The sequence below is a fragment of the Narcine bancroftii genome, chromosome 1 (genome assembly GCF_036971445.1).
Source record: "Narcine bancroftii isolate sNarBan1 chromosome 1, sNarBan1.hap1, whole genome shotgun sequence".
Classification (NCBI taxonomy): Eukaryota; Metazoa; Chordata; class Chondrichthyes; order Torpediniformes; family Narcinidae; genus Narcine; species Narcine bancroftii.
The window spans coordinates 213243705-213270934 of record NC_091469.1 but is presented as its reverse complement, the minus strand read 5'-3'; the positions used below and the strand labels follow the sequence as shown (position 1 = coordinate 213270934).

The following is a 27230-nucleotide window of genomic DNA, read 5'->3' as shown; positions in this document are numbered from 1 at the left end:
TGGATCCGAAGTTCTCTCCAACGCTCACCTCCGTCACCTGCCCCATTTCATTCCCAAATAACAGATCTAACACTGCTCCCCCTCTAGTGGGCGTCTCAACATATTGCTGCAAAAAGCAATCCTGAACACAATGCATAAATACTAAGCCATCCTGTCCTCTTACTGACTGTGTTTCCCAATCTATGTTTGGAAAATTGAAGTCCCCAACTAACACCACCCTATTCCTACTCCACACCTCATCTAGCACATTTGATTTTCTAGTTCCCTTTCCCCATTCAGAGGCCTATAATATACCCCTATAATAGTAACGTCATCCTTCTTATTTTTCAGTTCTACCCACAGTGCCTCCCTCGATGAGCCCTCCAGTCTACCTTGCCTCAGCACTGCTGTAATATCCTCCCTGACAAGTAATGCCACACCTCCCCCTCTTACTCCACCAACTCTGTCACATCTAAAGCAGTGAAATCCTGGAATATTTAACTGCGAGTCACATCCTTCCTTCAACCATGTCTTGCTAATGGCCGCAAAATCATAATGCCATGTGTCAATCCACACCTTGAGCTCATCCAACTTCTTTACTATGCTTCTCGCATTAAAATAAATACATCTCAGGGATCTCCTACATCCTACCTTCTGCCTATCCTCCTCTCTACCTTTCTCACCATTGTCACTACAACATCTTTTTATTACTTCCTGCTGTTCCTCCCTCAAATTATTTAAACATTCCCCTTTCCTTAGCCTACAAACCCTCTCCCTGCTGTCCTGCCTCACTTGAAACCCTGTTCCCAACCATACTAGTTTAAACCCCCACCCCACCCCGACAACCCTAGCAAATACTACCAAGCAAAGTCAACATGAAAGCACTGTTATGGGGTTCTTCAAAAGCCTGATGGTTGTAGGGAAGAGACTTTTTAAGCCGGTTGGTGCATAGCTTTCCAACTCTCGAGTCTTGTCCCTAATGGGAGGAGAGAGAGTGCAACCAGGGTGTGATAGGTGAGAACAGCTATGGACCAGCAGTTCCAGATATGTAGCTCCCCTGATCTCAACTAGAGTAGCAGATGAGCAGGCCTGGAGAGAGGAGAAAGGATTTTAAGATGCTTCTGCTAAGTTCCAACTGGTTGGGGAAGAGGGTATTGCCAGTCTTTTAGTTTATTACTAATTTCATTGGAACAGGTTACTTCAGAGGGTATAAATGAATGGAAAAAGACTGTTTCAGTCCGCTCGAATGTTGTTCTGTGCATATTGGGTCAAAGTTTTGGTCAAGTCCTACTGTAGCACCATAATTGCTTAGTTGAGGCCTGATGATTCTAATGAAAGGCTTTTGATTGAAATTTTAACTGTTGCTTTCTTGGCAGATGATGCCCCACATAAATATTTGCAGTGATTTCTGTTTAATAACTTTGAATGATTATTGAATTCAATGTTTGAACTTGTAGCTATCCAGCTTTACCCTACTTCCTCAAACAAATCTGATTTCAGGGTCCTGACAAAGCTCGCTCACAGCTGTTGATAGTAGACCGCGGATTTGATCCAGCGTCTCCGGTCCTGCATGAATTGACGTTCCAGGCCATGGCTTATGACTTACTGCCAGTTGAAAACGATGTCTACAAGTGAGAGATACATTTCTGCTTTTAATTTAGCCTATGCTGTTTTTACTTTCAGATCAGAAATTTCAGGTCAACTATTTTTAGGAAAACATAGACTAATGCTGACCTGCATTTCTGATCTGAAAGTTCCATGACAAATAAGCATTGGATTCTCCCCAACACATCATAATTGGAGATTTATTTTTAAAATAAACTGGCCTTCGCTATGTTTTGACTCCTTAAGATGTTGGTAGCACGGTAATAATGCATTGTTATTAGTGTTAGCTCTAATGGTAGCAGTTTAAAATGAAGACACATCAGACACAGAATAAGCCCTCACTTTCTCCTTAACTCAATTTGTAACCTCCATTGTATGGTTTGGTCACCATTGCCAAATTGCGTTCAGTTATAAATTTTGTACCCATGCCTATTGAGGAAGGCGCTGGGGTTACTCAAACCCACTTTACAGCCAACTTTTACAAGCAAAGAGAAAAAAATGGAAGATCTCATTATCACTGACCCTCAAACCATTCATCTAGTTTCCACAATTAATCCTTCATTGATTTTCATCTTCTACCTGCGACAACTTCGGTTTCACTATCAGCACCAAAAAGTCCGAAGTTATGCCCCTGGAAAGCCATACCATGAGCCGCACTTCACAGTGAAGGGCCAGAACCTCCAAGCAGTCGACAACTGGGCAGCATACTCTCTCACGCAGTGAACATAGACGCTGAAGTCAACAACAGGATTGCCAAAGCCAGCACCGCCTTTGTGAGACTCCATGAGAACGTCTGGGAGTGGGGAGGACTCACCCTTGCCACCAAGCTGAAGATCTACTGTGCAGTGGTCCTTACCACCCTCCTTTATACCAGCAAGACCTTGACTGTCTACAGCAGACACGCCAAACAGTTCAACCACTTTTACCTGAGCTGTCTCCGCAGACTCCTCCACATTAGGTGGCAGGACAAAGTCCCTGACATGGAAATCCTGGAACGTGCTGGGCTCTGCAGCGTCTCCACCTTCCTCCTGAAAGCTCAAGCCAAGTGGGCTGGACATGTGGTCAGAATGCCAGACTGCTGATTGCCTAAGCAGATGCTGTTCGGATAACCGTGTCAGGGCAGGCAAGCAGAAGAAACGTTACTAAGACTGCCTCAGAGCGTCCTTCAAAGGCCTGGGAGTCGACATCAACATGTGGGAGACACTTGCCCTTGACCGTGCAGCTAGGTGGAGCAAGATCACCACAGGAGCCCGTGTACCTGAAGTCAGGTGGATCATCGAGGCGCAATGAAAGCGTGCTGTGTGGAAGGCCAGAGCAGCATCCACTGCCATGACAGCACCCACCCACTTGTGTCCCACCAGTCAGCTCTGTACCCACAGCCACCAATCTTCAATTGACTTTGAATCAATGGTCATCTTTGACTACGAAGGATGAACAACAACCACAACAATTAATCCTTCATTGATTTACATCTTCTACTACTATATTCAGTTTAAAACAATAAAAAACAATAATTTTTTCTGACCCAGATTAGTGCCTGCTTAAGCAATTATAGGCATTGACCCTTTCCCCAACCCTGGATTCGACTGTAACCCTCTATGGCCTCGTGGATCCTTTATTTTAATCTCCAAATGTCTTCTTCACCGCCCTGTGTTACAACATTCAGTCAATTGTGTATTTGTGCCTCGAGGCCTCACTGTTCTATGACGCTCTCTGTATGTCCTGCCCTGGTTTGACTTACCAAAATGCAACACCTCACACTTATTTGAATTAAACTCCATTTACCTCCATTTATCTCGGCCAATCTACCCAGTTGATCAAGGTCCTGTTGAAGTCCTAGCTCGCCATCTTCACTATTTATTAAACCACCAATTTTAGTGTAATCTACAAACTTACTCACTATACTACCAACAAAAACAAACAGAAGGCACAAAAATAATAAGGGAAGTAGAGATGAAATATGTAAGTGAGCTAGCCAATAGCATCAAAGAAGACACCAAAAGGTTCTTCAGATACTAAGTTTAAAAATAAAGAAGCAAGAGTGGACATCAAACTGCTAGAAATTGCTGCTGGAGATGTAATGTAGAACAAAAAAATGGCAGCTGAACTGGATAGATGTTTTGTTTCAGAAGTGGTTCCCTGTTGACTGATGGAACTGCAGTTATTTCATTTGATCTTCAGTTGAATATCGATCCATTCAAGGAGACCTAGTAATGTTCATGAGGGAAATGCTGAGAGGAGCCGGTATGGTGCATGATTGGAAAGGAGCAGTGTAGCCAGAAGTCCAGTTTCCAGGCTGTACGCTCCATGTGATCCCGAAATAGCAGAGCTAATGGCGTATGCTATTGTACAAACATTTGTAAACTGCAGGTGCACAGATTCTGAGGCCTTAAAGGGTTGCATACAGGAGGATCTATCCAAAGGGCTGAATATGCTGCAGCCTTGGGTCAGTGATGTAGGACATTTTAAAGCAGAATTCAGATTTAAATGGATAATATGCTTGGAAGGCAGATATTTCAGTTGTTCTTTTTCCACTTCTCAGGTATGAAACAAGTGGTATTGGGGAAAACCGGGTAAAAGAGGTGCTGCTGGACGAGGATGACGACCTGTGGATTACCCTCCGTCACAAGCATATTGCAGAGGTGTCTCAGTACGTAGCAATGGCCTTTGTTCTGCATTGCGATATTGGTTATGGTGTTTCTGTTTCAGAAGGGGTATTTATTCCTTTTCTGGAACAACACAGCACAACTCAGGCAGCATCCATGGAAGACAATAGACAGCTGTCTATTGTCCTGATGAAGGGTTTTTGGTCAGATGCTTAGACTGTCTATTATTGCTTTCCATGGACACTGGCCGTGTCACTGAGTTCCTCCAACATTGTGTGTTGGTCTGCAGACGTCTTGTTTACTTCCTAATTCTGCCATTTATACACATTCTAGAAGAGATTCATGTTTACTTAGTCTTGAAAGATTAGTTTAAATCACTATAAATATCTAAACAATTATAAGATGTTACACTTGGCGTTTATTATAGCTGAGAGGCCATCAGTATCATGAGTGCTTCTGAAATGCACAACAACATGAAGGCTGCAAAGTTTTACATTCCTGTCATTTACAGCACATTGGGAGAAGGAATCAGCTGAATGAATTTGCACTGAAGCTCATGTGATTTTGTTAATGACTGGTTGTCAAACAAACCTGTTGCAAAGCAGTTTTTAAAAGTTCCTGTGAAATCCCCTGGACACTGTCCTGATTCCAAAAGACCACGTCAGTTACAGAAGCAAATAAATAACAGCACAGCAAAGAAAATACTTTATCTTTAAATGATAAGCACCAGCAGAAAGCAGAAGATTTGAATACCGATCCATTCAAGGAGACCTAGTAATGTTCACGGGGAAAATGCTGAGAGGAGCCAGTATGGTGCATGATCGGAAAGGAGCAGTGTAGCCAGAAATCCAGTTTCCAGGCTGTTCGCTCCATGTGGCATCCTAAAATAGCAGAGCTAATGGCCCATGCTATTGTACAAACATTTGTAAACTTTGCAGGTGCACAGATTCTGAGGTAACACCTCGGCCTTAAAGAGTTGTGGACAGGAGGATCTCTCCAAAGGGCTGAATATGCTGCAGCCTTGGGTCAGTGATGTAGGACATCAGGGGCAAACATTTTAAAGCACAATTCAGATTTAAATGGATAATATGTTTGGAAGGCAGATATTCAAAAGATGCTGTGTATCCTGAATGTGTTGGTTTTGGTCTGCATCCCTGTCTGTTTGATTCACAGCATTTTCTTTCTGTAGGGAAGTGACACGGTCATTGAAAGACTTCTCTTCAAGCAAGAGAATGGCAACTGGTGAAAAGGTTTGTGACAACATTATGACCATTGGGTCTCTCCTCAAGTATGTGCACAAGTAGGCATGACTGTATCTGTGTATACATGATGATGAGATGTGCACCTGCATATGGGTAGATTTGTGTTCATGTGGGTTTCCACATGACTTCACTTCAGGCATTCATAGTAAGAGACAAAGAAAACTTCTTGAGAATAGTGGAGGCTTATAGATGTGAGCAAATCCAGAAAAGTAGAATTCATGAAATATAGATATCGGAGAAATGAATTGGACTTCAAGCAATTAAATACCCAGAACATTATGACCTGCATTGAATGTTGCTAATTGATCAAAACTGCACTCATTATTCCAAGTGTGGCCTCACAAAACTATAACTTCAACATGATGTCCCCACACATGTATTCAATGCCCTAATTGATAAAGGCAAGTGTCCCAAATGTTCTCTTCACTGTCTACCTGTGCTGCCACCTTTAAAGAGCTATGTACCTACACCCCTAGGTCCCTCTGCTCCATGACCCTCCTTCGGTGACAGCTGTAAACCAAGCAAATCCCGCCCTGTTGATGCAGCACATCGCCCTTCTCGGAGATGAACTGTACCTAAATCAGAATCAGAATTTACTGTTGTGAATGTCACAAAATTCATTGTTTTGTGATATGATGTGGTACACTTTATTCTTGCAGCAGCATTGCAGGTGAAAATATTGCAATAAATTGCATCTATAAAATAAATAAATTAGTGCAAAAAGAAAGTGAGGTAGTGTACGTGGGTCATTGTCCATTCACGAATCTGATGGCAGAGAGGAAGAAGCCGGTTTTGTGCAGCTGGGTGTTAATCTTCAGACTCCTTCCCGATGGTAGCAGTGTCAAGAGGGCGTAACCTGGGTGGTGAGGGCACTTGAGGATAGAGACTGCTTTCTTAAGACACTGGGTTTCATAGATGTCCTCAAGGGAATGAGCCCAGTTCCTCATCTGATCTAGATCCCGTTGTAAACCCAGGTAAGTTACCCAGGTAATTTTCGTCATTGTCCACCAGAGCACATATTTTTGTTTCTTTAGCAAACTTACCTTGCTACATAGAGCATTACAGCACAGTACAGATCCTTTGGCCCATGATGTTGTGCTGACCTAAAGAAATCTACTCAACAGTCTATACCTTCCCCATCCCACACCTATTTTATTTTATTTTGCATCTATGTGATTGTCTAAGAGTCTTTTAAATGACTCTATTGTACTAGCCACCAGTACCACTCCTGGCAATGCATTCTAGGTAGTCTCTGGACCATATCTCTGTAAAAAGAAAGTGTCAAATATCCTTTTTTAACCTTTATTTAATTTTTAAGAAAAAAAAGTACGCACGCACGCACGCACAAGGAAGAACTCAGTGAATGTATAGACGAATATACGAAAAAATTATATCCTTAAAATGCACAGATGCTACAAACATCATTATCCAAATAATACAAAAAGCAAGGGTTCTAGAGCCAAACCTTGAGACACTCCACTGTCCACAGTTCTCTGGACAGAAAAAAATCTCCACTTCAACCACTAACTCCAGTAATTAAGGCTGTTTTTTTAAAATTCTAGTTGGCCTCCTGAACCGTGTGCCATGACCTTCCTACCAACCTACCATGTGAGCCTTTTTTAAAATAACATCAACTACTATAGGAAACAGGAAGGGCTTACGAGAAATATATGGTAGCCAGGAAGGAGCTTAGAAAGAACTTAGGAGAGCTCAAAGAGGGCATGAGAAGGCCTTGGCCTGTAGGATTAAGGAGAACCCCAGGGTGTTCTATGCGTATGTGAAAAACAGAAGGATGATGAGAATGAAGGCGGGGCCTCAAAAGGATAAGGGAGGTGATGTGCCTGGAGGCAGAGGAGGTTCTAAATGAATACTTTGCTTCAGTAGTCACAAGAGAAAAAGACCTGGGTCAGGGTGAGGTCAGAATTGAACATGTTTGTGTGTTGGACAGTATTAAGATTAAGGAAGAGCAAGTGTTGGATCTTCTTAAAAACATTAATATTTGATAAGTCCCTGGGGCTAGATGTGATATACCCCAGATTGCTGTAGGAATTGAGGGAAGAGATGGTTGTGGGAGTGGCTATGATCTTTGAGTCCTCTTTGGTCACAGGGGAGGTGCCGGAGGATTGGAGAATGGCCAATGTAGTCCCCTTGTTTAAAAAAGATAATAGGGAGAATCCTGGGAATTATAAACCGGTGAGTCCCACGTCAGTGGTGTGCAAACTATAGGAGAGGATTCTTAAAGATATGATACAGTCTACTCAAGGATAGTCAGCTTGGCTCTGTGAGGGGAAGGTCGTGCCTCATGAGTGTAAATTAGTTTTTAGAGGAGGTAACAAGGGAAATTGATGAAGGTAGGGTAGTAGATGTAGATGTAGTCTATTTGTATTTTAGTGAAGTATTTAACAAGGTCCCCCATAGAAAGTCATGAGGTATGGGATTCTTGGAAATTTGCCAGTGTGGATACAAAAAATGGCTTGCATGTAGAAAGCAGAGAGTTGTTATGGAAGGAAAGTAATCTGTCTGGAAGTCAGTGACTAGAGGAGTACCACAAGGGTCTGTACTGGGATCCTTGCTCTTTTTGATCCATATAAATGGCCTGGATGAAGAGGCAGAAGGGTGGGTCGATAAGTTTGCAGATGATACAAAAGTTGGAGGAGTTGTGAATTGTGCTGAAGGTTTTCACAGGTTACAAAAAGATATAGACAAGATGCAGAGTTGGGTGGAAAAGTCATAGATGGAGTTCAATCCAGATAAGTGTGAGGTGATGCATTTTGGAAGGACAATCCAGAAGACCGAGTTAACGGTAATTTACTTAGGAATGCGGATGAGCAGAAGGACTTTGGGTCCAAATCCGAACATCCTTCAAGGTTGCTATGCAGGTGGATAGAATAGCTAAGAAAGCCTATGGGATATTGGGCTTCATTAATAAAGAGATTGAGTTCAGGAGTCAAGAGATCATGTTGTAATTCTACAAATCTCTGGTGAGACCACATTGGAGTATTGTGTTCTGGTCACCTCAATATAGGAAGGATGTGGAAACTATGGAGAGGTTGCAGAGGAGACTCACCAGGATGTTGCCTGGATTGGAATATAATTCTTATGAGGCAAGGTTAGCAGAGCTGGGGCTTTTCTCTTTGGAGTGTAGAAAGATGAGAAGAGACTTAATAGAGGGCTATAAGATTATAAGAGGCACAGATAAGGTGGACAGCCAGTGCCTTTTTTCCAGGGCATGAATAGCAAACACCAGAGGGCATCTGTACAAAGTGAAGGGAGGGAAATTTAAGGGAGTCATCAGGGGTGTTTTTTTTTACAGAGATAGTTGTGGGTCCTTGGAATGCCTTACCAGGGATGGTTGTGGAAGCTGAAACATTAGGGGCATTTAAGAGACTCAGACAGGTACATGGATGGAAGATGAATAGAGGGTTACAGGGTAAGGAGGGTTTAGTATTTTTTAAGGAATATATGGGTCGGCACATCATTGAGGGCAGAAGGGCCTGCACTGTGTGTAGCATTCTATGTTACTCAGTTCTTCAAGTTCCTGTAGTTAGGTAACCAAAGCTGCACACAATATTCCAAATTTGGCCTCACTGACGTCTTGTACAACTTTCCCATAATATCCCAATTCCTACACTCAATTCTTTGGTTTAAGAAGGCAAATGTGCCACAAATCTTGATATGACCCTATACCACTTTTAAGGAATTGTATGCCTGTATTCCCAGATCCCTCTGTTCTACTGCACTCCTCAGTGCTCTACCAGTTACCATTATGTCCTTACCTTGGTTTGTCCTTCCAAAGTGAAGCACTTCACACTTGTTTACATGAAATTCCATCTGCCATTTTGCACCCCATTTTTTTTAGTTGGTCCAGATCCCGCTGTGACCTTTGGAAGTCTGCCTCGCTGCCCACTGTACCTCCAATCTTTGTGTCATCTGCAAATTTAGGCACCACCTTTTGGCATTCTCCAGTCTTTTGGAACCTCCCATTCTCAGCAATAAGTTACAAATGGCTGTCAAAGCCTCAATAATTTCCTTCCTGCCTTTCCACAATGGTCTGGACATGGAGATTTATCCGCGATGCCTGAGGCCATCTTTAGTTGCCACCTTCTCCTCCCACACCTGGTTATCGTACTCCACAATGAACACATTCACAAAATATTCATTTAAAATCATCCCCATAAATCTTTATGTTCTTATTAGGTTAAAAGGCAGGGTCAAACCAGAGAAAGCCATGGTTTTCAAGGGATATTGGAAACTTGGTTTGAAAAAAGAGGGAGACCTACAATAATATAAGAAACATGGAATAAAGGAGATGTTCGGAGAATACCTTGAATGTAAAAAGAATCTTAAGAAAGAAATTAGAAAAGCTAAAAAAGATACGAGGTGGCTATAGCAAGCAGGGTGAAAATAAATCCAAAAGGATTTCTACAGATATGTTAATAGCAAAAGGAGAGTGAGGGATAAAATTGGTCCCTGAGAGAATTAGAGTGGACAACTGTGTGTGGAGCCAAAAGAGATGGGGGAGATTTTGAACAAGTTCTTTTCTTCGATATTCACGAAGGAGAAGGAGATTGAATTGTAGGGGGTAAAGGAAGCAAAGAGGGTAATTATGGAGACTGTAGTGATTGAGGAAGTATTGGAGCTTTTGAAGCATATAAAGGTGGATGTCTCCAGGTCCCAACAGGATTTTCCCGAGAGAAGTTAGTGAGGAAATACCAGCAGCTCTGACAGTGGTTTTTCAAATGTCATTAGAGACGGGTATAGTAAGCTTAGCAATTATTGGCCAGTAAGTTTGACGTCTGTGGTAGGTAAATTAATGGAAAGCATTCTTAGAGATAGTATATATAAGTATCTGGAGAGACAGGGTCTGATCAGGAATATTCAACATGGGTTTGTGCATGGAAGGTCATGTTGGACCAATCTTGTTGAATTTTTTGAAGAGGTGACTAGGAATGTTGATGAAGGGAAAGTAGTGGATGTTGTCTATGTGGACTTCAGTAAGGCCTTTGAAAAGGTTCCGCATGGAAGGTTAGGAAGGTTCGTGCACTAGGTATTAATGTTGACATAGTGTGGTGTGCTGTTAGACAGAATCAGACACACACAAGGTAAAGACTGAACAACAGACTTTAATCCACAAAGACCTCAACAGAGCCAGGCTGGCTGTAGCTGCAGCAACTCAGTGTGATGCCTCTGGAGGCCGGCGCAGTCTTATATCTCGGAGGGTGATTGACACTCGACTGGGTGGGGCTTGATCCATTCAGGCCGACTGATTGGCAGCCGGCCAGGTGTTGTCCTGTCCTTTTACACTCCTGCAGGAACAGAGGTTTCCCCCTGCAGTAGGCCGGTGGTGTAACACCACATTCACCCCCTTCTTTAAAATTGTCCCGGAGTGGGGGGCAGTAACAAGGAATTGTACCTATTATGTACATAAAATATTTACAGGTCGAGATGATTTGGCGGCCGCCGGGGTCTCTGTGACCGTTGTAGGACTGTCATTGGTCAGAGGGGAAGTGGGGGGGGCTGGCGGCAGGGGTGTGTGTGGCTGGTATGGTGCCACATGGAGGGGTGGCCAGGGGGCCTGGGGTCGATGTATGTGGGTTGTATTCGATGGGTTCGGGGGGGTGGGTTCGTCTCCTAAGGCTGAAGTGGGCCCCTGGTGGTCAAGGAGGTTCTGCGTGCCCCATAGCTACATGGGGACGGAGATGTATGCCCGGTCAGCGTCGTCCTGGGTTGGAGAGTGGCGTGGTGTGGTGGGTGCTTCTGCTGGTGTCCTCCCTGCCACTGCCAAACCTAACATAAGCGTAGTTATGGTTTGCATGAAGGAGGAAAACCTGCTCCACCAGGGCTTCGGCCTTGTGTGTCCTTACATGCTTATGCAGAAGCACTGGCCCCGGGGACGTGAGCCATGCTGGGAGTGACATTCCAGTTGCCGACCTCTTGGGGAATGAGAACAGGTGTTCGTGAGGGGTCTCGTTGATAGCCCTGCACAGCAGTGACCGAATGGCATGGAGCACCTCGGGCAGGGTGTCCTGCCAGAATTCAACAGTCCACCGTTTTGACTTGAGAGCCAGGAGGACTGACTTCCAGACCACCCCATTCTTGCGTTCCACTTGCCCGTTGCCTCTTGGGTTATAGCTTGTCGTGCATCTGGTCGTGATACCCCTCGCCATCAAGTACTGACGCAGCTCATCGCCCATGAAACTAGACCCCCAGTCGCTGTGGATGAAGGCGGTGTAGCCAAACATGGTGAAAATCTGCCCCAAAGCCCTGATGATGGTGGCCATGGAGGTGTCCAGATAAGGGATGGCAAAAGGGAAGCGTGAGTACTCGTCCACTATCATGAGGAAGTAGACGTTTCGGTTCGTGGAAGGCAGGGGCCCTTTGAAGTCCATGACGAGATGCTCGAAAGGCCAAGTAGCCTTTACAACATGGGCCTGGGGGCGGGTGGGGGGGTGGGGGGAACCGGAAAAAATGGGGTTTACACTCCGCACTGACCCGACAGGCCTCGGTCATGTTCCTGACGTCCCTGATGGTGTATGGCAGATTTTGGGACTTAACGAAATGGTACAACCAGGTGATCCTGGCAGAGGGACTCATGTAATCCCTGCAACCTGTCGTCATGCATAGATGCACAGGTGCCAGAGAGAGCATCAGGGGAGTCGTTAAACTTCCCGGGGCGGTACTGGATGTCGTAGCTGTAGGTTGCTAGCTCGACTCTCCAGCGCAGGATCTTGTCGTTCTTTATCTTGCTCTTGTGGGTAGTGTTAAACATGAATGCCATGGCCCACTGGTCCATGAGGAGCATGAATCTCCTGATGGCCAGGTAGTGGCGCCAGTGGCAGACCGCTTCCACAATCGCCTGGGCCTCCTTTTCAATGGTGGAGTGCCCTAGCTTGGAACCATGGAGGGTCCTGGAGAAGAAGGTGATGGGGCGCCCCCCCCCCCTCCTTGCTTGAGGATAGCAGCAAGGGCCAACTCAGAGGCATCGCTCTCCACCTGGAAGGGGGAGTCCTCATCCACAGCCTGCATTGTGGCGTCCGCGATGTCTTGCCTGATGCATGAGAAGGCTGTCTGCGCCTCAGGTGGGAGAGGAAAAGCTGTGGCTTGAGCCAGTGGACGGACCTTGTCCAAGAAGTGAGGGACCCACTGCGAGTAATAAGAGAACAGGCCCAGATACCTGCGGAGGGCCTTTAGCGTGGGGGGGAAGGGGTAACTCCATTAACGGGCACATCCTTTCCGGATCTGGGCCGACGACTCCATGGGCCACGATGTACCACGGGATGGAGAAGCGGGTGGTGCTGAACACACACTTCTCCTTGTTGTAAGTGAGGTTCAGCTCCACGGTCATCTGGAGGAATCTTTCCAGGTTAGCAACGAGGTCCTGCTGGTCACGGCTGCAGATAGTGACGTTATCCAGATATGGGAACGTTGCCTTCAGCTTGTGCCAGTCTACCATGCGATCCATCTCCCACTGGAAGATGGAGACCCTGTTCGTGACCCCAAAAGGAACTCGGCGTAACTGGTATAAGCTCCCGTCCATCTCAAAGGCAGTGTAGGGCTTGTTCTTCAGGTGGATATGGATTTGGTGATAGGGTGACTTTAGGTCAATCGTGGAGAAAACCCAGTAGTGGTCAATTTCATTGACCATGTCGGCGATCCTCGGCTGGGGGTAGGCATCCAGCTGGGTGTACCGATTAATGGTCTGGCTGTAATCCACGACCATCCTTGGCTTACTTCCCCCTTTGACCACCAGGACTTGGGCTCTCCAAGGGCTGTTACTGGGCTCTATAATGCCTTCCGCAAGGAGTTGCTGCACCTCTGCCTTGATGAAGTCCCTGTCTGCAGCGCAATAGCGCCTACTTCTGGTGGCGATCGGCTTGCAGCCTAGTGCAAGATGTGGAAAGAGCGCCGGAGGGGTGATGTGCAGTGTGGAGAGGCCGCAGGGTCATCGCCCGTGTTGACCACATCATTCCCAATGTCGTCGGGGGCCCTCCGTGTCGGGCGCTGCCTGGCCCAAGATGGCGGTGGCATGTGGGGAGTCGCTGCGTGGCTGGCCTCCTTCCCCAACCGTGTTCGCTGCACCAGGGGAAGTGATGTCATCACGGCCAGTGGCAGTGATGTCATTATGTCAGCCGGAAGTGACATCTCACCATGAGCTGGAAGTGACATCACTGTAGTTCTTATCGAGCGGCGAGGATGAGGGCTGCTGCAGATGCTCGGGGCACACGGTGCAACGGTTGCTGGCAGGGCTGGATGTTGCACGGTCGAAGTCGGGAAAGGAGGAAGTCGCCACGGGGATAATGGCACCGCCTGGCATGCACACGTGGGGGGATCCGCGGAGGAGGTAGGAAGGTCATAGAGAGGCACACTTTTGCAAAGTGGCCTTTCTTGCTGCATCAGGAACAATACTGGTTTCTAGCTGGGCAGTTTTGGCATGATCGTCGATCTGACCCACACCAGGACCCACAGTACTTACAGGGGTGCCGGGTGCCTGCCGCACCGACGTTCTCCTCCCTGGCTCTGCCTGGGGCTGCAGCTGCAGTGTGAGAGGGCCATGAGGGAGCCTGGGGAACCTGGAATTGAAGGCTTTGATGTGCAGTGCTGCTGCTTCCAGGGTTTGGACCACTTCCACAGTCCTGGTTAGGGCATAGATGTTGTCTTCCAGCAGCTTCTGCCGGATGGCCCTCGAGCGTAGCCCTCGGACGAAGGCATCCCAGATCAGCATCTCGACCTCCTCTACACCTACCCCGGCGTTCAGCCAGACACGGTCGGGCCAACTCTCGGAAGTGTCCCAGGTAAGACTCAGCTGTCTCCCCGGGTTGCTGGGTTTGGGTGTTGAGGAGGTACCTTGCACAGACCGCATTCACGAGCGGCTTGTACAAGTTCTCGAGAATGTCCATTGTGCTTTTGTACGTGGAGCAGCCTTTGGTTACCTGGAAGGCGTGGGGACCCAGCTTTGACCAGAGTAGGACTAACCACTTCCGATTGGAGTCCAGGATGTCGCCCTCGTGTGCCTCGATGATTGCCTCGACCGCATGCTGCCAGATCTTGAAGCGTGTCTGGGCTTCCGGGTGGTGTGGATCAACCTCGAGGCTCCCTGCGCTCAGAAGTTTTTCCATGGCAGGCGTGGGAAAATTTTGTGGATTAAATTGTGGTGCACTGTTAGACAGAATCAGACACACACAAGGCAAAGACTGAACAACAGGTTTTAATCCACAAAAACCTCGACAGAGCCAGGCTGGCTGTGGCTGCAACATCTCAGTGTGAGGCCTCTGGAGGCCGGCGCAGTCTTATATCCCGGAGGGTGATTGACACCCTACCAGGTGGGGCTTGATCGTCGACTGATTGGCAGCCAGCCAAGTGTTGTCCTGTCCCCTTACACTCCTGCAGGAACAGAGGTTGCCCCCCGCAGTAGGCCGGTGGTATACCACCACACATAGTCAAATGGATTCAACAGTGGCTGGAAGGGAGATACCAGAGAGTTGTAGTGGTAACTATTTGTCAAGCTAGAGGCTGGTGATAAGGTAGAATCTCATGTGGATAGGGTGGTGAAGAAGGCTTTTAGTGTGCTGGCCTTTATAAATCAAAGCATAGAATACAGTGATGTTGAGACTGTTCAAGGCATTGGTGAGGCGAAATTTAAGTACTGAATGCAGTTCTGGTCACTGAATCAACGTGGTAGAGAGAGTGCAGAGAAGATTTATGAAAATGTTACCTGGGTTTCTGTAAGGTAAAACATCATGAGATGGGAATGTGTAAGGAGTTACCCTGTACAGGGCTGTAACAAGAAGGGGAGGTGTCCTTGTACTCCTGTTAGGTAAAACATCATGAGATGGGAATGGGCAGGGCTGTAACAAGATGTGAATGCATCCTTGTACTTACAAGATAAGAGAGACATTGATGGATTGAGAGGCAGGAAGCTAGCAGGGAAAGGATAGCAACAGTTTTAGTCATTGGACAAGTAATGATATGATGATGTTCTAAGCACGTATCCAAGGGTATAAAAAATCATCATTTTGCTGATAACGGCAGAATGCATTCTCCGACTAACATCGTTAGTCGCAAGTGTTACAATCCGGTAATAAAGAACAAAGAACCCTGATTTCGACTCAGTCTGGTGTTTGTCTCACTCATTCATGAACAAAGCAGACCTAACATTTCAGAATCTAGATTTCAAAGAAAGATTGAGCAAGTTAGGTCTTTATTCCTTGGAGCATAGAAGGGTTGTTTTTTTTGTTTTTTTTAAATTTTTTATTTTTCACACCATAAATCACATTAACCATGGTACACACTTTTTACTTTTCACACATATACAGTGCCATTTTCTCCCCCCCCCTCCTCCCATCCCACCCTCCCTACCTCCCCCCTCCCGTCCATTTAAGGTATACATTCTAGGATACATTAAACTAGTCAGACAATGTTGTCATTCAATAAAAATACACCAGAAATTCTACTGAGTCCATTCTTTTCATTTCCTTTTCCTTCCATTAACTTAGGTAATGACTGTCCCCGGTAGGTTTTCGCTATTGTATTTAATGTAAGGCTCCCAAATTTGTTTGAATATTTCAATATTATTTCTTAAACTATATGTTATTTTTTCCAATGGAATACATTTATTCATTTCTATATACCATTGTTGTATTTTCAAATTATCTTCCAATTTCCAGGTTGACATAATACATTTTTTTTGCTACGGCTAGAGCTATCTTAACAAATCTTTTTTGTGCATCCTCCAAATCAATTCCAAATTCTTTATTTTTTATGTTACTTAGGAGGAAGATCTCTGGATTCTTTGGTATATTGTTTTCTGTTATTTTATTTAATATCTGATTTAGATCTTCCCAAAATTTTTTTACTTTCTCACATGTCCAGATTGCATGAATTGTTGTTCCCATTTCTTTTTTACATCGAAAACATCTATCAGATACTGTTGGGTCCCATTTATTTAACTTTTGAGGTGTAATGTATAGCCTGTGTATCCAGTTATATTGTATCATACGTAACCTCGTATTTATTGTATTTCTCATTGTTCCGGAGCATAACTTCTCCCATGTTTCCTTTTTTATCTTTATATTTAAATCTTGTTCCCATTTTTGTTTAGTTTTACCATTTGTTTCCTCATTCTCCTTTTCTTGCAGTTTAATATACATATTTGTTATAAATCTTTTGATTAACATTGTATCTGTAATCACATATTCAAGGTTACTTCCCTCTGACAAACTCAAGCTGCTTCCTAATTTATCCTTCAAGTAGGATCTCAATTGGTAATATGCCAGCGCTGTATCTTGAGTTATATTGTACTTATCTTTCATTTGTTCAAAGGATAAGAATCTATTTCCTGAAAAACAATTTTCTATTCTTTTAATCCCTTTTTTTTCCCATTCTCTAAAGGAAAGGTTATCTATTGTAAAAGGGAGTAACTTGTTTTGCGTCAATATTAGTTTTGGTAATTGATAATTTGTTTTATTTCTTTCTACATGAATCTTCTTCCAAATATTGAGGAGATGATGTAATACTGGAGAACTTCTATGTTGTACCAATTTTTCATCCCATTTATATGATATGTGTTCAGGTATCTTTTCCCCTATTTTATCTAATTCTAATCTCGTCCAATCTGGCTTTTCCCTTGTTTGATAAAAATCTGATAGGTATCTTAATTGAGCGGCTCTATAATAATTTTTAAAATTTGGCAGTTGTAAGCTTCCTTGTTTATACCATTCTGTTAATTTATCTAGTGCTATCCTCGGTTTCCCCCCTCTCCATAAAAATTTCCTTATTATTTTCTTTAACTCCTTGAAGAATTTCTCTGTCAGTTGTATTGGCAATGCCTGAAATAAGTATAATATCCTTGGAAAAATGTTCATTTTAATACAGTTTATCCTTCCTATTAGTGTTAGTGGTAAATCTTTCCAATGCTCTAAATCGTCCTGTAATTTTTTCATTCGTGGATAATAATTGAGTTTATATAGTTGGCCGAGATTTTTGTTTATTTGTACACCTAGGTATCTTATTGCTTGCATTTGCCATCTAAATGGTGATTCCTTCTTAAATTTTGAGAAATCCGCATTATTCATAGGCATTGCTTCACTTTTATTTACGTTTATCTTGTAACCCGACACTTCTCCATATTCCTTCAATTTCTTATATAATTCTTTTATTGATAGTTCTGGTTCTGTTAAGCATAGAAGGTTGAGGGGGGATTTGATAGAGGTATTTAAGATTATGAGGGGGATAGATAGAGTTGATGTGGATAGGTGTTTTTCCATTGACAGTAGGAGAGATTGAAACAAGAGATCATAATTTGGGAGCTAAGGGGAAAAAGTAACATGAGGGGGAGCTTCTTTACTCAGAGAGTGGTCGCTGTGGAATGAGCTTCTGGGAGAAGTAGTGGCAGCGGGGTCAATTTTGTCATTTAAGGAAAAATTGGATTGGATGGAGGGGAATGGAGGGTTATGAGCAGGGTACAGGTAAGTGGGACTAGAGAAAAGTACTTAGTGAAGTGTGGACTAGAAGGACCAAAATGGCCTGTTTCCATGGTGTAATTGTCATGTGGTTTATCTCCTCAGCTTCTACAATTAGACGACTCTCTTGATTTTTAAGGTGACCTATTCTTTCCCTCGTAATCATTTTGTTCTTAATATACTTAATAAATATTTTGGATTCTCCATTACACTGTCTGCAAAACCATCTCAAATACTCCTTTAGACCTCCTTATTTCCCTATTCATTATGGTTCTCTGTTCCTTCAACTCCTCAAGGGAGTCGCTCAAACCTGTCTGCCTGTGTCTGATATATGCCTTGTTTCTAATCTTGAAACTCATGGTTTATTTCCTTGCAATTCCTGCCCTTTATCTTCCTGGGAACATGTACATCCTGGACCTTCAATATTACACTCTTAAAATCTAACATTTGCGTCCAATCAACTTGGATAACTTGCTTAATCTTGTCGAAATTGGCCTTGTCCCAATTTAGGATGTTAACCTCACTACAACTCAGATTATCCAAAATCCTCAGTTATCTGAAATTTCATATTTGGACCCGGAAGTAACGTCTGTTCGGCTCCGAATTATTTTTTGATAGTTGAGAATTTCAGAAAATCAGAAATCCTCATTTATCTGAAGAATTTTGAAGCTGAAATGACATAATTTCGCCTCTGATAAATTTTGGACAACTGAGGATGTCCGAAATAATCAGAAGTCCTCAGTTCTCCAATTTTTTTTCGTAGCTGAACTAAAGTTACAGGTTGAGAAAAATTCAATTTAAAAAAATCTTATTTTGTCCAGGTTGTTTTTTTGGTGAGAATTTAACATTGCTTAATGCTTCAGAAGCCTTTCCTTGTTTATTGTTTAAACACTGTTGCAAGTGATTTGCTGTTGCTACTGGACTGTTTTTAAAAATGACCTGTTTTCCAAAAATTTAATTTATCCGGTCCTGACCCTTGTAGATAATCGGAGTTATACTATATCTTAAAGCTAATAGAATTGGGTTTGCTGGCCCCAAAGTGTTCCCTTATTGATTTCTCAGTTACAAGACTGCCATTCTCCCCCAGTCCAAAGTCCAATATTGTCACTTCCCTAGCAGGCTTATCCACATATTGCTGGAGAAAGTTCTCTTGGACACTTTGGAACGTTCATCTCATCCCCTAACACTTTGACATTCCCAGTTAATGATGGGGAAGTTAAAATCGCAAACAGTAGCAACATTTCTTTGATTTCCTTTGCCTGGAGTGTGACGTATCGTTTGAATTCTCTATTATCAGGCTGCTGAGCTGATTCAAAGCAAAGATGAATATATTTTTGAGTATTAAGAAATTAAATGACATGGAGTTAGTGTAAAACATGATGCAAAGATCATATGAATGTTGTCTTAGGGATGATTCAAGATTCAACTTATTGTCATGCATTAAAAACAGTGTTAAAAAAAAGTCCCCTCAGAGACACCAAGTGTCTATGAATTCGCTTCCATTTCTTCCGTGGCCACACAGAGCCCAGTCCAAACCATCAGCAGCCCAAGGTCCAGAGCCGAATCTCTGACACGATCAGGAATCCTTCGGCACCTACTTGCACCCCAGTCCTGATACTTGGTACCCATTCAGCCAGTTTTGAGCCAGTCTGCAGCAGTCCACAGCCTGGTGTGAATCCCTTGACTGCAGTCACCAGCAGCCCACAGCCTGCAAGGCTTCCTCACCTTGAGTCACCAACAGCCCATTGCTTATGTGTTATTCAGCCTCAGAGCCCCTCACTGGTTCACTGCTGTGGTCACTGTCCCATGGGTCAACTTAAACGGGGGGGGGGGGGGGGGGAGGGCCCTTTGTCAGTCTTCTGCTTCCCCAGAGTCTGTAACCTATCGTGGCTGCTGCCGATCGTAGACGCTGGCATCTTGGGCAAAGACCCTGTGGTTGCAGTATTTTTAAATAAAACTGACGTTGGCCCACTTTACAGCCTGTTTAAAGTCTATACAGAGCCGACTCCACTCCCCGCGGGTCTGCGCCATCAACAGCACTGCCATGACAGCAGCTCCAGCAGTCTCACCAGTTTTTTGAGGGAATAAGTGGCCTTTATGTGTGCTTTTGTGTGTGTGCTTGTCCGTCAGTGTTTGTGCGCGTCGGTGTGTGCACGCAGGTGGCTAGGTGTGGATTTAACAAGTGTATGTTTGTGAGGTGCTTTCCAGTGATGTGTTTGTTTTGAACTAGGAGCTACCTGCTTGCTCTAATGAATTCCAGGATCAGACAATCACTGAATTTTGTTGTTAATGTCACTGGACAATTGGGGATTATGATAGACAACCTCAAGCTGGACACAGATCTGGTGTATCATTTAGGAAGTTGGAGAAAAATTTAATCAACTTTTATTGAATTTATCTTGTTTAATCGCAAAATGATGTTGACACATTGTGTTAGTTCAACTGACCTAAAAATGTTTTGGCACAGATTTTTGTTTGTATTCAGCATCTGATGCCTTTCATGTCAATGCCCAACAATAGTGGGCCAGCATTGATAGATTTTATTTACCATGATACCACATTTTCATGGTCACAATGTCCTGGTGAAACCTCTCACCACATTTGTCACCAAGATCAGCAGGGAAGAAGTCCAAGTGCGAATGCATAAAATGAATTTTCAATGACATGTTGCGGTTCATGGTTTTGTCTGCTGAAAGCATGTTGTCAATCAGCTGGATGAAGTTTGGTGCTCTGCAGTTGCCAAGAAAATTCTCAACAACATCTTTAAATACCATCCAAGCATCCCCAGGCCAAAGGTAATATTTGTATAGCACCTGTACTGAGTGCATGGCCGGGCCTGCTTGGACTGACCAAAACAGCTTGCTTCATTGACGATATACCAGTAGACTTAAATTATGACAAGAAATCACAAAAAAAGGTTATATCTAAAAAAAAAGGAACATTTTAAGATAGTTTTCATGTTCAGCAGTCCGAAATCCATAATTTACACCCAAAAAGTATTCAGGAAGGCAAAACCTTCATTGACCAGTGTTTTGGAGAGTAGTTTCATCCTGAAATGTTCAGCCAATGAATGCTCTTCTGCTTTTATACTTTTATTTACTGTATAATTGGTCAGCTGGCTCTAGATGATGAGATCAGATGAAGAACTTGGGAAAGATATGGCTTTCGTTCTTCGGATTCGTGCTTTCGTTGTGGAAAACAGATCGGTACTTTTCGACATTCAGTTTGGACCTGTGAAAAAGTTGAACCTTTTTGGGAAAGAATTACGGAGTTTTTGGAAGATTTTTCAAATTCAAGTTAACACTTGATCCATTACTTTTTTTAATGGGTTATACTACAACTTTAACAATGGGTTTAAGATTGGACAAATTTTAAATTGCATTTATTCACCTGGCTTTGGCTGGAGCCAGGAAATCACAGATGGCATCATGAGTTGAGATCTTATATTTATTTAGAAAAGATAACATATAATTTACATAATAATTATTCCTTTTTTATTAAAATTGTGGACTCCATATTTGAAATGAAGGGGTTTGGATATACCATAAAAGCTTTTTCTTTTTGAAGATGTTAAGGGTTTGGAACACTCCACAGCAATGGATAATTAACCAATATATGTTTTTGGCTCTTTTCGAAGGGGTAGTTAGGGGTGGGATGTTGGGGGTGGGGGGTGGTGGTGAGTAGTAGTGGAGATATTATGTATTTTGTAGGGTTTTAGTTTTATTTTCTATCTGTATTTTCTATCTTATAAATAAAGATTTTTTTAAAAATTGAGAACTTGGGGAAATTATCTCCATGTGGCAGCGAGTTGTGAAATGCGGACATTTGGGGTTTCGACAGTTGGTGTAATAAACTAATTACATTTATCCTCATTGCAGACAACCATGAGGGATTTGTCCCAGATGCTGAAGAAGATGCCGCAGTATCAGAAAGAACTGAGCAAGGTATTAATACTCCTAATAATAATGCTCACGGAATTAAAGAACAGGATTTTTGCCCTGAATAATTCCCTCGTTAATGATGCAGTTCTCACAATGATATTGTGAAGAAATTCTGTGAATGTGAAGAAAAATGATATTGAAGAATTCAATTCCATTCTGTTCATCGATGTCCATTTTCATCTTTCAGTACTCCACACACCTTCACCTTGCAGAGGACTGTATGAAACATTATCAGGGCACTGTTGATAAACTGTGTCGAGTTGAACAGGTGAGATGCTCGAGATTGGTTACGCATAAATTATAGGTAGGACAAGTGATTTTGATAAAGCACAAGCTGAAATATTCAGTGTTGGTTGGGTTACTGAGCTCGCAATCATGATGTTGGCATTTATTTCCATGTCATTGGGTTGACTGTACTCCTTGAAAGCATATGAAATCTAACAAATATCTAGTTATTCCATAAATTATATTTTTTTCTTTCTTTTTCTTTCTTTGGCTTGGCTTCGCGGACGAAGATTTATGGAGGGGGTAAAAAGTCCACGTCAGCTGCAGGCTCGTTTGTGGCTGACCAGTCCGATGCGGGACAGGCAGACACGATTGCAGCGGTTGCAAGGGAAAATCGGTTGGTTGGGGTTAGGTGTTGGGTTTTTCCTCCTTTGCCTTTTGTCAGTGAGGTGGGCTCTGCGGTCTTCTTCAAAGGAGGCTGCTGCCCGCCAAACTGTGAGGCGCCAAGATGCACGGTTTGAGGCGTTATCAGCCCACTGGCGGTGGTCAATGTGGCAGGCACCAAGAGATTTCTTTAGGCAGTCCTTGTACCTTTTCTTTGGTGCACCTCTGTCACGGTGGCCAGTGGAGAGCTCGCCATATAATACGATCTTGGGAAGGCGATGGTCCTCCATTCTGGAGACGTGACCCATCCAGCGCAGCTGGATCTTCAGCAGCGTGGACTCGATGCTGTCGACCTCTGCCATCTCGAGTACCTCGACGTTAGGGGTGTGAGCGCTCCAATGGATGTTGAGGATGGAGCGGAGACATAAATTATATAATCGGGGGCTAAAATGATAGAGTTTAACTAAAATTAACAAGCAAAGTGTACACAGAGAAAATAAAGAGCTAAAAAACAAACTGCATGAAGAATTCAGTGAGTTGGGTAGCATCTATGGAATCAACATTTCAGGTGAGAACCCTGCTTTAGAACTAAAAAAGGGGAAGGAAGGAAGGCGGGTAGTATTAAAGAGAGGGGAAGGCTCATTTTAAACATTGAAATGTGACTAAGAGTTGTGGGAAACTGAAGGATTAGGAAAACTTTAAAAAGCAACAAAAATACACAGAGCAAATAAAAAAAAAGGGAAGATGAGTCATGAGAGGGCGAGTCATGTTTAGCTCATTTATTGGAGCTCTTTGAGCATATAATGAGCACAATGGAAAGAGGGGAATTGGTGGAAGTCGTATACTCGGATTTCCAGAAGACGTTCAATATGGCTGCACAAAAGGCTTCGGCATAGAATAAGGACGCATGGAGTTGGGGGTCATGTCTTAGCATGAATTGAGTGAAAACAATGAACTGCTGGAAGAACTCAGCAGGCCTCGCAGCATCCATAAGTGGTAAAGATGTATAGCTGGCATTTCGGGCCTGAGCCCTTCTTCAAAATATGAGCAAAAAGCAGGCAGGTGGTCATCAGCTTGATTCTGGAATTGATGAAGTGATCCTATTGACTGAGTAGCCTGAAATTATATTCTCAGGGCTGAAACAGCTAACAAAAGTTTTAAGATTTTGGAGAGTAAATACCTTAACCTTGGGGAGATCTAGGAGGTATGTTTTTCATGCAGAGTAGTGGGTGCATGGAATGCACTGCTGGCATTGGAGGTGGCAATAGGAACAATAGGATATTTTAAAAGGTACATGGAGCTGAGAGGTTATGTCCAGATATTCTGGGCAGTAATTAGAGTAGGTCATTAGGTCAGCACAACCCTGTGGGCCGAAAGCCCTGTATTATGTTCTATACTGATGGAGTTTAAAAGGATGAGGGAGGGATCTTTTAGAGACGTGTAAAATTATGAAATAAATATACAAGAGAAAATCTGACAGGTTGATTCTTCTGGCAGGAGAGACTAGAATGAGGTGACATAGCCTCAAGATTCGTGGCTTCAGACAGAGATAAGGAAGAACTGCTTCATGCAGAGAATCTGTGGAATTCTTTGCTGGACAAAGCAGTAGAGGCTGCCTCATTAAATGTATGCAAACCTGGAAAGGTGGAAGAATAGGGAAATGAAGGGTTATGGGGAATGGGCAGACAAGTGGAGCTGAGTCCACAACCAGATCACTCATAATTTTGAATGGCGGAGCAGGCTCAAATGGGCAGATGGCAAGCTCCTGTTCCTATTTCGTTTGTTCTTCGGAGGTCATTGTATAATAGGAGGATCAAGGTGGACAGGAGATTGGTGACACACTGAATCTCAAGTCATACAGAATAGAAATAGGCCATTCGGCCCCTTGCCGACCAAAAATGTCCTACTCACCTTCCTGCATTTGGCCCATATCCCTCTAAACGTTAAACGTATCGTATCCATCTAAATCAGTTATTCTTAATTGTGAAGACCTACACACTCCGCCCCCCCCCCCCCCCCCCCCCCCCACCACCATCACCTCTGGGGCCACGGTATATTTAAGTAAAAGCCTTCTTTTCTTTTCACCTGACATAACAAATATTCTTAATATTTTTTTATGTAGTCAGTAGGGAGAAAGGAAGAAACCTAAACAAGGAAGGGGGCCCATAAACTTTGAGCAGAGCCCTATGGAGGGGGGTGGGGGGAACAGAGGCATAGCTGAATAAAATAGTTGATCTAAATGTTTCCTGAATATTGCAATAGTACCTGGCCCAGCTGCCTCTTCTGTAACTTGTTCTAGAAATATCAATTGGAGTTTTGAAAAAGTAACTAGATAAAGAAGGAATGTGCATGGTTATGAAGGAATTAGAAAATGGTATAAACCACACAGATCTTGAACTAAATGACCTTCTTCTGTACTATAATGAGTTGATGATCATAAAGGGTTGTCTATGTTTAGGATTTAGCCATGGGGACTGACGCCGAAGGAGAGAAAATAAAAGATCCAATGCGAGCTATTGTTCCCATATTACTGGACAACAATGTCACCACTTATGATAAAATTCGCATCATCCTTCTCTACATCTTCCTTAAGAATGGTGAGTGCTTGGATAAAACACAAAAAAAGATTTATTATGATAGCCTTGCCAGTAGCAAAAAAATGTATAATGTCAGCTTGGAAAATGGAAGAGTCTGAGAATACAGCAATGGTACATGGAAATGAATAAATCTATTCCATTGGAAAAAATAACATATAATTAAAAAAATAGTCACATTATTTGAACAAATTTGGGAACCGTACATGGAACATAACAGAGAGGGCTTACCTCAGACCTCCACCCCCTAAAATGTTAAGAAGACAAAAAGACTTGATTCAGTGTGTAAAAATAGATGACGCATTTTTCTTGTTTATTTTTCATTGTGTGAAGACATTGTTTTATGGTTTTATTGTATTGTATATGTTGGATATTGGTTTTGGAGGGGATGGGAAGCGGGGAGGGAGAGTAGGGGGGAAAAAAAGGAGAAAATGTCACTGTGTATATTTAATGAGAAACGTTTGTATATATTTTGGTTGATATGGTTCACAGTGTGAAAAATTTAAAAAATTATTAAAAAAAAGAATGGTGAGTGAGAATTCTAATATACGATTTGTCTGCTAGCTTGTAACTGTGATCCTTAAAATGACGCATAGTGAGATCAGATAAAGTGAACATTTGTGGAGAGAGTAATGGAATTAATTTTCAATTCAATGTGCTTTGATCGATCTGACGAAACTGTTTTTCCACCGATGCTTCCAAGCTGCTGAGTTTCGATGGAATGTTCTGTTTTTAATTCCGATTTCCAGGACATGCTTTTTAGAATCAAAGTTTAACTGTTTTCCATTGAACTAATTGGCGAGGTGCTTCATTTTCTGCTGTATGGCAGATGGAGAAAATGGCATGGTTAAATGTGAGTCCTGCCAAACAGATCAGAGTTGGTTCAATGTTGGAACAATGTTACCTCAGTTTGAGAGAGTGGCCAAGATTGGATCAGCTTCTCTATAATTTCATCAGTGGAATCAAGAAGTAAAAAGGCATGTTACTAGCTATTTGAATTACACAGTTTGTAACAAACTGAAGAAAGAATGAACTCCAGGGCAGTGAAAGTACTGCATACATACCTGAGTGGTTCATTGGAATGGTGAAAGACTAATGTATTAGGAAAACAACAGGAAGGTAAATTAGAATTAACAGTATTGGGCTGCTGTCAGAATGGAATAGTAGGATCCAGAGAGCACTCTGCAGCAACCAGAATGAGAGATATTCCTGTGAGGATAATCCTGGTTTCTGAGAAACCTTCCAGTGCTCCCCTCTGAAATGTGCAAGATTGTTGAACAGTTATATCAGCAAGAGTAGAGGATTCTAAGTTTTATGACTTCTGATTTTATTTTACAAATTAATGATAACTTCATGTTCAGCTGATCTTTTTTTTTCTGGTTGTAAATTAGGAATCACCGAAGAGAACCTGAACAAATTAATTCAGCATGCCCAGATTCCACCCGAGGACAGTGAGATCATTAACAACATGGCTCATCTGGGTATCCCCATCATCTCTGATGTATGTTCAAATAATAGTTGGTCAATTGTTTGCTCAGTTAATCGCTGGGAAATTATTTTTATGATTGTCCAGATGCAAATTTTTTAATGGTTGGCAAAGTTATGTCAGAATTATCAGATTATGTCACCTATACTTTGAAAATTCTAAGTGGGGATGTATTTAAATTTACATTTAGACAGACAGCATGGTAACAGCCCCCTTAGGTCCATGAGCCTATGCCTCTCATTTACACTTAATTAACCCACCATCCCGGTACATTTTTGAATAGTGGGAGGGAACCGGAGCACCCGGAGGGAACTCCTGCAGACATGGGGAGAACATACAAAGGCCTTACAGGGAGTACTGGATTCGAACCCCAGTCGCTGGCGCTGTAACAAGCATTACACTAACCCCATGCTAACCCATGATGATTTTCCTTACACTGACAGATAATGTCCACCAGAATTTGTTCCGTGATGAACACTTAGTAGAAGTGAGCAATATGTTTGATTTGTTTGCATAAAATGTTGTACACAGAGTTGGAGGAATGAATGGTACCAGCAACTGTAAATTGATGTGGGAGTAGCATGGACACAGAATGAAACCTTGGGGCTAACTGATCATGGGCTTGAAATGGTGTCAACGTTGAGGGTGAAATTGCAGTATCTAATCATGTTCAAATAAAGGGACATACAC

At 43.0% G+C, this 27230-nt stretch overlaps 1 protein-coding gene across 2 annotated transcripts in view; it reads left to right on the top strand.

Moving 5' to 3' along the window:
- stxbp1a (syntaxin binding protein 1a) overlaps positions 1-27230 on the top strand; it is a 118279-nt gene that overhangs the window by 76386 nt on the left and 14663 nt on the right. For both annotated transcript variants that reach the window (XM_069890272.1, XM_069890262.1), the window contains exons 9-15: positions 1480-1610; positions 4127-4234; positions 5380-5440; positions 21789-21854; positions 22039-22119; positions 24919-25057; positions 26446-26555. In XM_069890272.1, the coding sequence (XP_069746373.1) occupies positions 1480-1610; positions 4127-4234; positions 5380-5440; positions 21789-21854; positions 22039-22119; positions 24919-25057; positions 26446-26555 (696 nt within the window). The remainder of the gene's footprint in view (positions 1-1479; positions 1611-4126; positions 4235-5379; positions 5441-21788; positions 21855-22038; positions 22120-24918; positions 25058-26445; positions 26556-27230) is intronic.